The sequence below is a fragment of the Sus scrofa genome, chromosome 1 (genome assembly GCF_000003025.6).
Source record: "Sus scrofa isolate TJ Tabasco breed Duroc chromosome 1, Sscrofa11.1, whole genome shotgun sequence".
Lineage (NCBI taxonomy): Eukaryota > Metazoa > Chordata > Mammalia > Artiodactyla > Suidae > Sus > Sus scrofa.
The window spans coordinates 67,565,675-67,582,275 of NC_010443.5; the positions used below are offsets into that span (position 1 = coordinate 67,565,675).

The 16,601-nt window shown below is 35.2% G+C and overlaps 1 protein-coding gene across 2 annotated transcripts in view; it reads right to left on the reverse strand.

The window, feature by feature from the left end:
- ASCC3 (activating signal cointegrator 1 complex subunit 3) overlaps positions 1 to 16,601 on the reverse strand; it is a 325,142-nt gene that overhangs the window by 233,736 nt on the left and 74,805 nt on the right. For both annotated transcript variants that reach the window (XM_021090356.1, XM_021090357.1), the window contains exons 6-8: positions 12,385 to 12,592; positions 11,527 to 11,668; positions 10,805 to 10,930 (exon numbers count right to left, since the gene is read on the reverse strand). In XM_021090356.1, coding sequence (XP_020946015.1) covers positions 10,805 to 10,930; positions 11,527 to 11,668; positions 12,385 to 12,592 — 476 coding nt within the window. The remainder of the gene's footprint in view (positions 1 to 10,804; positions 10,931 to 11,526; positions 11,669 to 12,384; positions 12,593 to 16,601) is intronic.

Genomic DNA, 16,601 nt, shown 5'->3' on the forward strand with positions numbered 1-16,601 from the left:
CGGTCCCCTAAGCTCTAGAAATGATTGTGTATACAGAGATATAAAAGATATTAAAAGAACTCAAATCAAACTTTTAATTAATTTTTTTACAGTCACACCTGTGGCATATGGAAGTTCCTGGGCTAGAGGTTGAATCAGAGCTGCAGCTGCAGGCCTACTCCATAGCCATGGCAAACCAGATCCTTAACCCACTGAGTGAGGCCAGGGATAAAACCTGCATCCTCACAGACGCTATGTCAGGTTCTTAACCCACTGAGCCACAAAGAGAACTTTTAGAGATAAAATCACAACGACTGAGATGAAAAACACACTGGATGGGATTAACAGCACTTTAGACTCTGCAGAAGAAAAGATTAGTGAATTTGAAGACAAGGCAACAGAAACTACCCAAAATAAAACATAAAGAAAAGAAAAATACAAAACAGCCATTTGCAGCAACACGTATGGAACTAGAGAGTCTCATACTTAAGTGAAGTAAGTCAGAAAGAGAAAGACAAATGCCATATGATCTCACTTACATCTGGAATCTAATATATGGCACAAATAAACCCTTCCACAGAAAAGAAACTCATGGACTTGGAGAACAGACTTGTGGTTGCCAAGGGGAGGGGGAAGGAGTGGCATGGACTGGGAGTCTTGGGTTAATAGATGCAAGCTATTGCCTTTGGAATGGATAAGCAATGAGATCCTGCTGTATAGCACTGAGAATTATATCTACTCACTTATGATGGAGCATGATGGAGGATAATGTGAGAAAAAGAATGTATATATGTATGTGTGACTGGGTCATTTTGCTGTACAGTAGAAAACTGACAGAACACTGTAAACCAACTATAATGGAAAAAGTAAAAATCATTAAAAAAAAAAAGAAAAACACAAAACAAACAAAACTTAATAGACCATCATTAAGCTGCGTGACAACTTTAGGAACTCTAATACACCTATGACAAGAATTCCTGAAAAGGGGGAAGAGGGGCAGGAAATTTTTGAAAAAAATAGTGCTTGAAAATTTCCCACACTTGGTGAAAACTATAAACCCACAGATTCAAAATGTTTAACCAATGCAAAGCACACATGCACGTGCACACACACAACCAAAACCGAAGAAAACCACACCAAGGTAGTGGTAGGTAAAATTCTAACTTGGCTCTCAAGATTTCCTCCTGCCAGCACTCCACAGTGTAAATACCCTGCATAAACTCCAGAAGTGTGATTATAATAGATTTATCTCTTTGATTCAGTTTATGCTATATGGAACAGTTGGGCTTTAGGAAGACTGTCTGGGTGGGTCTGAATCTTTTAAAGTCAGAGAGGTTTTGTTTTCGTTTTTGTTTTTATTTCCAGCTGCCAGAAGAAGTCAGAGATTTTAAGCATACAAGGGATCTGATATTCCTATGCTGGCTTTGAACATAGAGTGGGCCACATACCACAGAATGTGGACAGCCTTCATAGCTGAGAATGACAGACAGCAAGGAAATGGGGAGTTCAGTTCTACAAGTGCAAGGAGATGGATTTGGCCCACAGTCTGAATGAATTTGAAAGGAAACCCTTCCTCAGAGCTTCCAGACGAGAGTTCAGTCTAGCCAATTCCATGATTTGGCTCTTGTGAAAGCCTGAACAAAGAACTCTGTCAAACCCATCCAAATAGGATCTCCAGAACTTTTGAGATAATAAAATGAACATTTTAATTCACTAATACTTTGGTACAATAACACAAAGCTAATATAAAATCACATCATAATCAAACTGTCTAAAACTAGTGATAAAAAAGATTTTTTTTTTTAAATCAACCAGAAAAATAAGACATATTACATAAAAAGGAAGATTACAAATGAGGGCATGCTTCTCATCAGACACAACATAAGCAAGAAGATAACACAGCTATATCTCTAAGTACTACAAAAGAAATGTCAACGTAGAATTCCATGGCAAATGAAATACCTTTCAAGAACAAAAACAGATTTTTTTTTTTCAGGCATACAAAGCTGAAAAAATTCATCACCAGCAGATCTGCACTATAAGAAATAAATACCAGATGAAAATCTGGATTTACTTAGACAAAGGCATAAAGGGTTCCAGATAGGAACACAAGTATAAATTTTTTTTTTTTTGGTTATTATTTACATATCTTAAGTCTCATCTTAAAAAGACTTTGAGTAAAAAAGAATGACAATGTATTGTGGAGATTACAAGAGATTTTGAAGGAGTCTACCTCTCTATGTTTGTTTAGGTATTTATAAGTGCTAAAAAATATAGCAGTAGGAGTTCCCATCGTGGTGCAGCGGAAACAAATCCGACTAGGAACCATGAGGTTGCGGGTTTGATCCCTGGCCTCCCTCAGTAGGTTAAGGATCCAGTGATGCTGTGGTGTAGGTCACAGATGCAGCTCAGATCTGGGGTTGCTGTGGTTGTGGTGTAGGTGGGCAGCTGAAGCTCTGATTGGACACCTAGCCTGAGAATCTCCATACGCGCAGGCGCAGCCCTAAAAAGCAAAAAAAAAACAAAAACAAAAAAAATATATATATATATCAGCAAATAGAATGAGAATACTTGTGGCTCTAATTACCAAGTGAGGTTAGGCATGTATGAAGGGAAATTAAGATTTGTTAAAAATCATTAGAAATTTAATTTTTGCCACATTGTTTACTTCCTCATGAAATTTAAGAAATTCTTCTTTGCTAAGATCTCTAAAAGATTGTAAACTCATTTTTCAGTTTTAAACTTTATATTTTGTTATTATTTCTTGATGCCACCTCTTAAAAAGGCAGTGAGTAATTCAAGACTATGGTTCTGATGAAACTGATAATATGCTTGACAGTGTAAAAAGCAGCCCATGGGATGTTTCAGGAGAAGCCTTTTTATTTGGGCGTATTTCCAGGTTTTTAGTGACATTTTATCCTGTTCAAGTTTTGATCTACATTCTGAAGTGTTTTTCTGGGTGCCTCTTTAGCTTTCTTGCATTTGTAATTTGATTAATCAAACTATGTCAATAAACTCCTTAAATTTAGGCTCAGAGAACAAAGTAAAACCAAAGGAAAAATAACATTTTTAAATACTTATTCTTTTTCCCTTTCCCTAAACTATAAGTCTTTAGATAACCATAAATGTTAATAAAGACTGCTTTCTTTAATTTCTATCAATTAACTGGACACTACTCTATGTCTTAATAGAGTGACTATGTGGGATGAAAGCATAGCTGATTAGCATAAATGAACCCAGAAATAATTTATTTAATAAATGTAACTTCCAAAGAAACAATAAGTCTTTTCATTGTATCCATATTCTGACCTCACAGTGTCACTTTACATTATCTTTTTTTTTTTTTTTGGCCTTTTTGTGTTGCAAGACATGTTTTTATAATATTTTCTTAGCCTCTTTGCTGAAAACTCCATCTTATCCTTCCTTACTTTGTCCCCTCTTCCTGCTTGAGAAACAGTCATGGTGATGGTAAATGACTTAAGCTTAAGAACAAAGACCTAAAGGCATGGGTTAGTCCTAGGATCAGCTGAATGAGGACATAATACATTGGTCTAGGCACTCTAGACCTGTGCAGATTAGAATGCCATTTGCACAAGCATGATATGTCCTCTAAAGAATAAGAGAAAGAGGAACCTCATGGCCAAGTGGTTTATGAGTGGTCGTCAGCAGAATATGCATTAGCAAAGAGAACCAAGGTGCAAACCTAGGCACACAGGGTTGCCGCAAATAGGCATGCCATTTTGCTGAAGCACAGTGAGGATTCTCTGAGATGCTATGCATAGATAGCTAACTCAAATGCTAATGATTCTTAAATGCCTAAAGTTTAGAGTAAAAGTTTAACCATCTACCAGCTAAATGACTTTTAAAATACTAAAAGAACTTATAAAATAATAATAATAAAAAAAAGCCCCTATATCCTGCACCTACAACCCCCTTTTCACTAGAGCACAATAAAAGCAGTGTGGTTTCTTGAGGCAGGGCTCTTGGTCCCTGAGACCTTGAGTACCCCAGTTCCTACCTTTACTTAAGATAAATGTTTCTGTGTCTTGTTTTATGTTAACTTTTTTTCCTTAAGTTCTACAGCACCCGTTCTTCAGCCCCATCCTGCTGAGCTGGTCTCCGCATTTTTGGCTTTTTTTTTTTTTTTTAGGGCTGCACCTGTGGCACATGGAAGTTACCAGGCTAGGGGTCAGACTGAAGCTGTTGCAGCTGCTGGTCTACACCACAGCCACAGCGATGCCAGATCTGAGCCACATCTGCGACCTATACCACAGCTCACGGCAATGCTGGATCCTTAACCCATGGAGCAAGGCCAGGGATCGAACTCACATCCTCATGGACACTAGTCAGGTTCTTAACCCACTGAGCCACAATGGGAATTCCCCTTACATTATCAGTTTAAGGTAACATGTTATCTAAAATGTCTTAAGTACTCAACTTTTTCATATATTAACTCATTTAATCCTCACAATCAAACTAAGAGGTAGGTACTATCACCCCAACTGCACAAATGAAATACTAGATCACAGAGAGCTAAGTAACTTGACCCAAATCTCATAGCTAGAAAGTGGGGAACCAAGATTCAGTCAGCCTGGATTCAGAGGCCCTGCTTCACCAACATGGTATACTGCCTTCCAGACTTAACACACACAAACCTTTTCCTTTTCTCCACCATTGGCAACCACAAGTCTGTTCCCTTGTCTGCATAAGTTTCTGTTTCATGGATAGGTTCATTTGTGCCGTATTTCAGAATCCACATACAAGTGATAAATGCTATTTGTCTTTCTCTTTCTGACTTACTTCACTTAATATGAGAATCTCTAGTTGCATCCATGTTGCTGTAAATGGCAAATTTTCCTTTTTGTAAATAACTAAATAGTATTCCATTGCATATATGTATCACATGTTCTTAAAACATTCATCTGTCCATATATATATATTCCTTTTCTCACATTATCTTCCATCACATTCCATCACTAGCGACTAGATTTAGTTTCCAGTACTATACAGCAGGATCTCATTGTTTATCCACTCCAAAGGCAATAGTTTGCATCTATCAATCCCAGACTCCCAGTCCCTGCCACTCCCTTCCCCTCCCCCTTGGCAACCACAAGTCTGTTCTCCAAGTCCATTAGTTTCTTTTCTATGGAAAGGTTCATTTATGCTGTATATTAGATTCCAGATATAAGTGATATCATATGGTATTTGTCTTTCTCTTTCTGACTGACTTCACTTAGTTTGAGATCTCTAGTTCCATCCATGTTGCTGCAAATGGCATTATTTTGTTCTTTTTTATGGCTGAGTAGTATTCCGTTGGGTGGGTGTGTGGATGTGTGTGGGTGTGTGTGTGTATCACATCTTCTTAATCCATTCATCTGTCCATGGGGCATTTTTTTTCCACGTCTTGGCTAGTGTGAATAGTGCTTCAATGAATATATAGGCGCATGTATCTTTTTCAATGAAAGTTTTGTCCAGATATATGCCCAAGAGTGGTGTTGCTGGGTCATATGATAGTTCTATATTTAGTTTTCTGAGGTACCTCCATACTGTTTTCCATAGTGGTTGTTCCAATTTATATTCCCACCAACAATGTAAGAGGGTTCCCTTTTCTCCACACTCTCTCCAGCATTTTTATTTGTTGACTTGTTAATGATGGCCATTCTGACTGCTGTGAAGTGGTACCTCATAGTTTTGATTTGCATTTCTGTAATAACTGGTGATGTTGAGCATTTTTTCATATGCTTATTGGCCATCTGTATATCTTCTTTGGAGAAATGTCTATTCAGGTCTTTTGCCTACTTGCAACTGGATTGTTGTTTTGTTTTTTTTTTGCTATTGAGTTGTAAAAGTTGTACATGCAGTGCTACAACTTTCCTGGCAGCATTTCTTGAAGAGACATATTTTTCTCATCTTACATTCTTGCTTTCTTTGTTGAAGACTAACTGATGTAGGTGTCTGGGTTCATTTCTGGGCTCTCTATTCTGTTGCATTGATCCACATGCCTGTTTTTTGTACCAATACCACATTGCTTTGATTATTATAGCTTAGCAGTATTGTCTGAAGTCTGGAGAGTTATGTTTCCTGCCTTGTTTTTTACCCTCAGGATTGCTTTAGCAATTCTAGGTCTTTGATGGGTCCATATAAATTTTGAGGTTAATTGTTCAAGTTCTTTGAAAAATGTCATGAGTAATTTGATAGGGATGCATTAAATCTATAGTTTTTTTTGGATAATATGGCCAAATTAACAATATTAATTCTTCCAATTCAAGAGCATGGGATATCTTTCCATTTTAAAGAAAAAAATTCCCTTTAATTTCCTTTATTAATGTTTTTTATAGTTCTCTTCGTATAAATCTTTCACCTCCTTGGTCAAATAAAGTTGTCACTGTATGCAGATGACATGATACCATATACAGAAAACCCTAGAGATTCCACACAAAAACTACTCAAGCTGAAAAATGAATTCAGCAAAGTAACAGGATACAAGACTAACATTTAGAAGTTGTCTGTATTTTTGTATACTAACGATGAAATTTCAGAAAAGGAATATAAAGAAATATCTTTTAAAATCACACCCCAAAAAAATACTTGGGATCACTTACTTTTACCTTTAAGAAGTAGTATTTCCCACAATATTGAGTCTAAGCCTTGTATGGTTTTCAAAGTCCTTCATGTGTCCTATGAAGTCTCTTTCTGGACAAATTTGCTGCTCTCTCCACATGTACCTTACCTGCTAGTAATACTGAAATTCTTTTTTTATAAGAGGCTAAAAACCATTTCATGGAGCATCCTTTGCCTAAAATACACCTCCTGACCTACTTTGTCTATCTGGCAAATCCTATGCCCTTTCACCTTCATGAAGGCTTCTTCTGTGAACTTGTCAATCTGCCTTCTCTGTGCTGCCATAGAAATTTAGACAACATACCCCTACTGTATTAATCACTTTCATGGAAATGGTGTGGAGCAGATGCACTACGTGGAGTATCTTAAGATCAGTGACAATGTCCTATTTATCATTTACTCCAGAACCTAGCCTACAAGCATGGGATTCAATAATAAGGTCATAGAAAACATCAAATTCTCTATATTCAGATATTAAAGGACTCAACTTTCTTAAATTCTCAAATGAAACACTTTGTGCATCTTTCATATTACCCAAATATTACGTTTGGGTCAGTTTTCCAATTTTGCTGAATAACACTCTAGTGACTATTTAAAAAAATTTAACTCCCAACTGGGGAAACAGATAGCAGTCAACTTATTTAACTCCAAAAAAAAGCAGACCTGGATCTTAAACCAAAATATCAAAGACACAGTTCTGTCTGCCGGGCATCTTTTTCATTCTCATTTTAAAGGAAATAACAGCACTCATCTTTCCTTTGAGACACTTCTCCTTGACTCTAGATGGCTCACAGGAAGCTGAGGATGAGGATACACAAATGAGTGGGCATGGGCAATAAGAGCCCCACACTCCCACCACAGGGAAAGTGGTTCAGAAATGAACCAGGGACCCAAGTCAGGAAGATAAGAGCTCATCCGAGGTGTTTCTTGTGGGAAAAACCCTCTTGCTTTTAGAATTAAGGAAGGAAGAATCAGATATGCCTGTAGCTACAGTCATACATTCTTCCCTGATTATAGGGAAAAAACATATCCAGGAGTCAGCATGAGAATAATCAAAGAAATAAAAGGAGAAGGAAAGAGAGTAAAGGAGAGGGAGGAGGAAATCAGGGGGAAGGGAAAGAGAACAGAGAAGGAAATAGGGAAATAGAGAAAGGGAAAGAGATGGAAACAGAGGAAGAGATCTGATGACTTCATGATGAATCTATACAGCTACCTGGGCACACAGGCAACTTTATTCTGGGACACACTGGTTAGGAAAGCCAACACATTGTCTTCATTACTAAAACTTACTTCGACTTTGATTTCTCTAACTTCCAACTGAATGCGTCCTAATACAGAAACCCATCCTTTTTTTTTTTTTTTTTTTAGAATTTTAAAGTTCTTCCAATCTTTTTAATCAAATTACAGAAAGTAACTTAAGAAGACTGGACAAATTTACCCGATGATACATTTAGTCAGTGACAGTATATAAGAGCATTTTATCTATAGTGCCACAGGACTGTCAGTAATAGCACATGATTATGATCTCATTGAAAAGGGAAAGATGTCATCTTCAAGAGAATTTTCCCTGATACATAAAGATCCTACCTTGTATACAAAAGATCCAAACCAACAGAAACATCTACTTAAAACTAACATTCTGTTACCATAATGAGTACTTTCTACACACTATCAGAATGGTTAAAATAAAAATATAAATAATACATAAAAACATAAATTTAAATGGCTAAAATAAAAATTTTGAAAATAACACCATATGCTGGTGAATATGTGGAGAAACTAGATCATGCTGCAATGCTGGTGGTAATATGAAATATTACACTAGAAAAAATTGTGGTCGTTTCTTAGAAAACCAAACATGCAACTACAATATGACCCAGCATTTCAACTCTCATGAATTTATCCCAGGGAAATGAAAATTTATGTTCACACAAAAACATGTACATCAATGTCTAGAGCAGCTTTATCCATGTTATGGATATAATAATGTTCCCTTAAAATTCATAAATTAAAGCCTTCAATGACCCAAAGCGGTCCCAAAGTGACCATATTTGAAGACAGAATCTTAAAGGAAATAATTAAGGTTAATGAGGTTATCTGAATGAGGCCCTAATCCAATAGGGCTGGTATCCTTTTAAGAAGTGGAAAAGACACCAGAGATCTCTCTCCCTCCCTCTCTGGACACACAGAGAAAAGGACATGTGAGACCATGCAGACACAGTGAGAAAACACCTGACTGCAAGTCAGGATGAGGGTCCTCCCAGGAACCGAATCTGTTAGCACCTTGATGTGAGACTCCTAACCTACAGACTGAAAAAATGACTGTCTGGTCTGTGGTTACGGCAGCCTGAAAAGACTCATACAATTCATAATAACCAACAACTACAAACAGCAGATGACTTTCAATAGGTAAATAGCTAAACTGTGGTCATCCATATCATATGTGGTAGGGAGAATAATGATCCCGTATCATGTGCACATCCCGATCCATGGAACCCATAAATGTAAGTTACATGGCAAAGAAACATGAAGGATGCAGATGGCACTAATCCATTTAGAAGACTCTTACTCTTACATTCTAAATTAAAATGAACGAAAAGCATTTATTTGGAAATAAGTATGAAAGAAAAACAAGCCTGGTTCATTCAATATATGGACAATGAATATCAATGACGATTTTACATGAAAAAATGTTAATATTTAATATGTAAAAACAAAATAAATTTTTATCATAATAATCCTTATAACGACCGGTAAGGTTTAAAAAGAATTACGTATATAATTATTTAATTCTATAGTCTCTCAGGACTGGCTGCATTGCAGAATCATCTACAGAGCTCTAGAAATAATCTTCAAAACACAGACACCTGGGCATTTCCCAAGAGATTATGATTTAACATGGACCAAGCCATTTGGATTTTGAAAAAGTTCTGCAGGTAATTCTGATGCACAGAATGAAACCCAGTAACATAAGACTTAATTATAATTTGTTTACTATGAAAACTGATTGTAGGAAACAAAATTGTAAAAATAAGAAAGAGATTTAAAAGTAATAAACACATAAAATGGAATACTTATAGTGATTTAAAATGATGCTGTAGAACTTTATCTACCGACACAGAAAGATGTTTGCAAGCACATATATAAAAACACACAGAGAACGACATGTAGTATGAAATAATTCCATTTTTGTAAAATAAAACACACATGCACACAAATGTATAGAACAGAGTCAATTCTGATTGGCTCTGGTTATTCTTTATGCTGCTCCTTTTGCTTGCCTATACTATTTGACATTTCTGAATGACTTCATATGACGTGTATGTTAAAATAAGACAACTTCATTTCATTTTGGTGATGACATATGCATATGTATTTTTTTTTTTTTTGTCTTTTTGCCATTTCTTGGGCCGCTCCCGCAGCATATGGAGATTCCCAGGCTAGGGGTCGAATCGGAGCTGTAGCTGCCAGCCTAAGCCAGAGCCACAGCAATGCGGGATCCGAGCCGCATCTGCGACCTACACCACAGCTCACGGCAACGCCGAATCGTTAACCCACTGAGCAAGGAAGGGCAGGGATCGAACCTGCAACCTCATGGTTCCTAGTCGGATTTGTTAACCACTGCGCCACGACGGGAACTCCTGTATATGTATTTTTAAACTAAATGAAAAAGTCTTTTATTTTGAGATAAAGCAAATAAGGCAAAATTTTAACAAATGGTGAATAGAAACAAAGGGTATTAAGGATGGCACTATTCATGCATCTTTTCTACATAGGTCTGAAATTACTCAAAATTTAAAAGTTGAGGGAAAATTAATTATAGTTTAGAATTTAGTCCTGTCCCCAAGTAATATTCTATATTATTGTAGGCTGAGCATTTGATATAACAATACAATACATGAATCCTTTAAAACAGCTTATTTAAGTCAGCTTAGAGGGGTTAAAACAAATATTAGCTAAAATAACCCAAATAAATGTATAATTATAGAAATATATATACAAAAATATATATAAATATGTTTAAAATGTAAAGAAAAATATATACATGTGTTTTCTAAACTTAAACTCCCCTACTGTATAGTAATGAACTGCATGTATCTCTTTACTATATTAGCTAATTTTTAAAAATAATTTTTCCAATTCAAATACATTCAAACACATAGCAAACATCAAAAATATCAACTTAATAAAATGATAATCTTACCTCATCTAGGTCTTGGATATAAACCGGTTTTTCCTCAAAGCCAATGGGCATTGGTTCACTATAAGGAATCTTTACTTCTTCATACATCTTGTTATTCTCTCTTTGGATTCCTTCTGGTAAAATCATCTACAAGCATCAAAAATTAAAATTCAATACTAATGCAAAATAAAACAATTTCTCTGGTAAAGATTCTTGGATTAATGAGAGAAAAAAAGAATACTACTGGTTCTATGATACAGCACTGGTAAATACCGCTAATTGAAAGGAAAACGAGAGAAAACAAAACAAAAACAAAAAACCACATATACACACAAAGCATTCATGAGTCAGATATCTCATATAACACACAAACTATATTATGTTGATGAATTTTAAGTGTGCAATGATTAGATGGTACTCCTGAAGACAAATGTAGTCACACTGCTAGGGGAAATATGCAAGCATACATGTAAAGTTTAGCCGCAAAGCGATGCAACTGCTAAAACTCTTGAAAATACAAGTACATAAATAATGAAAGGGAGAACAAGTATGTTTTGAATACTTACCATGTGTTAAGAACTTTACATAAACTGCATTATCTCATTTTCCCAATATTTAAAAATATAATTTAGCACATTACAGTCAACTAGTACTAGAGTCACAAAAGAAAAAGGGAAAATATACATGTCAATACTTCAGAATAGATACATCATTCAAAAGTGGTCATATACTGGTGGGCATACCTTTGCACCAGCAATGAATGCTGACGTTTTCATGGCCTCAGCCTGGGAATCATAAACATGAGGATAACGTATTTTTTCGACATCCGTGTCTCTCTGCCTGCTCAGAATTGGAACACTTCTAGCATTCATAAGTGCCTGTTCTCTGTAAATACAAAAATATAGGCTAAATCTATAATTTTATTTTGCAAAGTAAAGTATATACTGAAACAAAGTCAAAATAACTATTTCAGGTAGCCTTCCATTATAAAAGAGAAGAAACTAAACTACACGAAGGACGCTATTAGCAATTATGAAATTTTCTATGTAAGCACAACACATTTTTAGGTACTATTTTTAGACAGCATCATCTGATAAGTTTGAATTATTGTTCTTTATAATTTTCTTTGTCATAATCCAAAGATATTTACAAAGTATAAATTCCTTTTTTAAAAAATGGGTTTCAATATTTAAACACCATGTATAACTATGCCTTTATTTCATTTTTTTCCTTGCTACTTCTATATGACAACATGGGGAAAAATATTCACTATGCTAGGAAAGAAAACAAAGTCTCAAAATAAATTTCTATACACTTCACAAAGCTTAAACTGGTGATGTGTGCACAGCACCTAAAAACAATTTACCTCTATAATCTACATCTCTCACCTACATGGATATAACTAAGAATATGCTAATTAAGCAGATCACTGCTTTCTTATCTCAGAAAATTAGGTTTTCACACAACAAAATTCTATTCTTGTAAGAAAATGTGACTAGAGCTAGAATCATCTAAATTGTTAAAATAAATTTAAAAATGATAATGATACATTAGAGCAGCAATTACAACACAAGCATTTTTCAGCTGCTAATTTTTATTACCTGTGTAAGCGCAATTCCTTAGGATCAAAGCACAGGGGTCCTTCTCCTGCAATTTCTCCATCTTCTCCAGCCTTTTTTTCTCGTCTGGCAATTCTTTTTTCTTCTCGGCGATACTGTTTCATTAACTGTTTCTCTTGTTCAGACTGAATAGTGACTTGACAACCATAATTAGGCTTAGCATTTTCTCCTAAAATTTTTTTGCAACTGTCTGCAAAGCAAATTTAAGAACATATTTTACAAGTTTAACCCTTATGAAAACCACTGTTTTCCATCTCGCCAAAACATAAAGATAAGAGAATGCTCTAAGAATTCATTTTTTTAAACTGAATCCAATTATTCATTCAATTATGTGTTTTAAGGAGTTTTTATAAATCACAATTTCTAAATGATATTACATAGTAGCTTAAGAAAAGTTAGCCAGTATTACCTTCCTACAGACTTAATGGTTATAAATTTAAATGTTACAAATTCTTGGATATAACATCAGGAACATAAAAATTCTATTTCATAATTTTGAAATAATCTGTTTATATAATTTCAATAAATGCAGTAATTACTGATACCATTTAGCATGTAGTGTTAACATCATAATAAATGTATTCACATATAAGATAGAACTGTTCCTTATGTAGTAGGCCTTACTCTGTTAAACTATTTATATGTCACTACTACTAATTTATACATGAAATAAGATTAAAATTAAATATAGCTCAGGATATATTTAGAAGATGACCAAAGCAAATAAAGAAAGAGTATGGTCCATCTTTTCATGGAAATGCAGGGATCTTTTTCAATCATTTTTTAAAATTGAAGTATACTTAATTTACAATGTGTTAATTTCAGATGTACAGCAAAGTGACTGTTAGACACACATATATGCATATATGTGTCTAACACAAATATTCTTTTGCAGGTTCTTTTCCATTTCAGGTTACTACAAAATACTGAATATGGTTTCCTGTGCTATACAGAAGGTCCTTTTGGTTTATCTGTTTTTATATATAATTTTATATATATATGCTTGCCCCCAAATCTTTATCTGTCCCACCTTCCCCTGGTAACCATAAGTTTGTTTTCTAAGTCTGTGGGTCTCTTCTGTAAATAAGTTCATTTGTATCATTTTTTAAGATCCCACAAATAAGTGACATCATATAATATTTATCTTTCTCTGTCTTACTTCACTTAGTATGATAATCTCTAGGTCCATCCATGTTGCCACAAATGGCATTATTTCATTCCTTTTTATGGCTGAGGAATATTTCATTGCATATATACCACATCTTTATCCATTCATCTGTTGATGGACACTTAGGTTGCTTCCATGTCTCAGCTGTTGTAAATATTGTAAATAGTGTTCATAAACACTAGGGTACAAGTATCTTTTCGAATTAAGTTTTCCCTGGATTTATACCCAGGAGAGGGATTACAGGATCACACGGCAGCTCTATTTTTAGTTTCTTCAAGGGAACTAAAGAACCTCTATACTGTTTTCCATAGTGGCTGTACCAATTTACATTCCCACCAACAGTGTAGGAGGGTTCCCTTTTCTCCACATCCTCTCCAGTATTTATAATTTGTAGACTTTTTAATGATGGCCATTCTGACTGGTGTGAGGTGATATTTCATTGAAAAATGCATTTTGATTTGATTCGGGAAAGGCATTTTTTTTTTAATGTACGAAACCCTAGAACACTAAAAGGAATCATGTCAATAAAAGCTCATGGTTAAAAGGTACAATATATTGCCAACTTAATATTCAGAAAAAAATTTCTTTTAATATGATTACCTTCTTGTTCAATTAAATATCTCCAAGTAGTAGTATCTTGGGTTACTACAGCCCTAAAGGAAGTGATAGCGATGTCACTGAGAGAAACCCAAGTCAATACACATTTACTATATTGAAGACCTACTAGGTTCAAGGCACTGCTGCTAGGCTAGGAGGATAATGAAGAATGGAATTGGTCCAAACTCTGATGGAGCATAACATGGGCTATTATATCAAATTCTAAGATTCAATACAGAACAAGGAAGGAATTAAGCATAGTATCAAGAGAGGGAAATTAGCTTTCTAATTTATTCTAAGTCAAACCTTCATAATTCTCAGACATTTGTCACTATCTCATTACATGACTTTGAATAAGTCATTTCAACTCTCTATCACATAAAATAACCCCTTTTGTATAATGGCTTTATAAATCTCAAAAAGAAAAGTGAGAAGTAAAGATGCATTACTATCAAAACTATAAAATACATAATCTTGTTTATATAAGACTTTATAGTTCTACATTTTACAGTTCTGAAAAAGGTATTTTTCTAAGTCTTATATATCTTACTTTGTATGTCTTTATAGATCTATTATGATTATTGAATTTAGAACCAATTAATTCTTAGTGTTAGAAAGCAGGAGTTCCTGTTGTGGTGCTGCAGAAACGAATCTGACTAGTAACCACAAGGATACGGGTTCGATCCCTGGCCTTGCTCAGTTGGTTAAGGATCCAGCATTGCCATGAACTGTGGAGTAGGTCACAGACACAGCTCGAATCCCTCGTTGGTGTGGCTGTGGTGTAGGCCAGTAGCTATAGCTCTGGTCAGACCCCTAACCTGGGAACCTCCATATGCTGTGGGTGCAGTCCTAAAAAGAAAAAAAAAAAAAAAAAAAAAAACGGAAAAAGAAAGCAGCATACTGAGTTTTCAAATGTACTCTGAACTATGAAAAAAATTACACTGGTTGGAAAGTCACACAATCAACAAGAGATATTAACTAGAATTTTTTCTCAATGTAAATAATGCAATGTACATATTACTAAAAATGAATGTTAAAGATTTTGTCTGAAACTAAAATACTCTGGGTGACATACTAAATTCTATGCTAACATCATTAACATTTTAAATGAATGTGTCAGTTAATAAAATACTATTAGACAATTTATGATATCAAAATAAGGAAATTATAACAAAATACGTCTACCTCATTGATAGCTTTATAAGGTCTCAATCAGAATTATACTGAAATCCTGTAAGACTGAATATGATACGTGATTTAAAAAAACAAGTTATAGGCGTTCCCGTCGTGGCGCAGTGGTTAACGAATCCGACTAGGAACCATGAGGTTGCGGGTTCGATTCCTGCCCTTGCTCAGTGGGTTAACGATCCGGCGTTGCCGTGAGCTGTGGTGTAGATTGCAGACGCGGCCCGGATCCCACATTGCTGTGGCTCTGGCGTAGGCTGGCAGCTACAGCTCCGATTAGACCCCTAGCCTGGGAACCTCCATATGCTGCGGGAGCGGCCCAAGAAATGGCAAAAAGACAAAAAAAAAAAAAAAAAAAAAAAAAAGTTATAAAGCACAAATACTTAAGTGCATAGGTCTCTGATGAGATCAGCTAGCTGTAGAGACTGACAAGCAGAAGTGAATAGAATAAACTTAACAGCAATTCTAACATAAAATTTTACTGAACAACATGTAGAGCTTGTATCCCTTTAAAATGTTATTATAACAGAAAAAAGTCTTGTATAACTTAAAACAATATAACTTGATGACATGAGCTAACTTAATTTTTATGTTATGATACACCCCATAATAAACATTCTCCACAAGAGCCCCCTAAACAGAATTTAATTTACAACTATTCTCAACATAGCAGTGAGTACACTATACCCACCCACTTCTCACCTACCTTACATTTCCTGGTTATAAGGAAAGTAATAAAGTAGGGTGGAGACACATATATAAAATATATGTATATGCATATATAAAACTGGATAAAAAATTCAAAGAAAATCAGAATGAAGGCTAGAAAATGCTAATGGCAAGAAGCTACTGCTTTCTAAACCATGATTTTGTGGAACAGAAAAAAGGATAGGATAGAGTTGTCAGGCTAAAGTAGCTTAATAAAGAACACAATTTGGTAGTTTTAAGAGAATTTTGAAGGATCATTAACACAAAATTAAATCAAAAGATATAAACAGATGGAGTTCCATTGTGGCTCAGAGTTAATGAACTCGACTAGTAACCATGAGGATGCAGGTTCAATCACCAGCCTCACTCAGTGGGTTAAGGATCTGGCATTGCTGTGAGCTGTGATATAGGTCACAGATGTGGCATTGCTATAGCTGTGGTAAGGCTGGTAGCTGCAGCTCTGATTCAACCTCAGAACTTCCATATGCCTCACCTATGGACCTAAAAAGCAAAAAAATAAAAAAGATATAAATGGATGAGA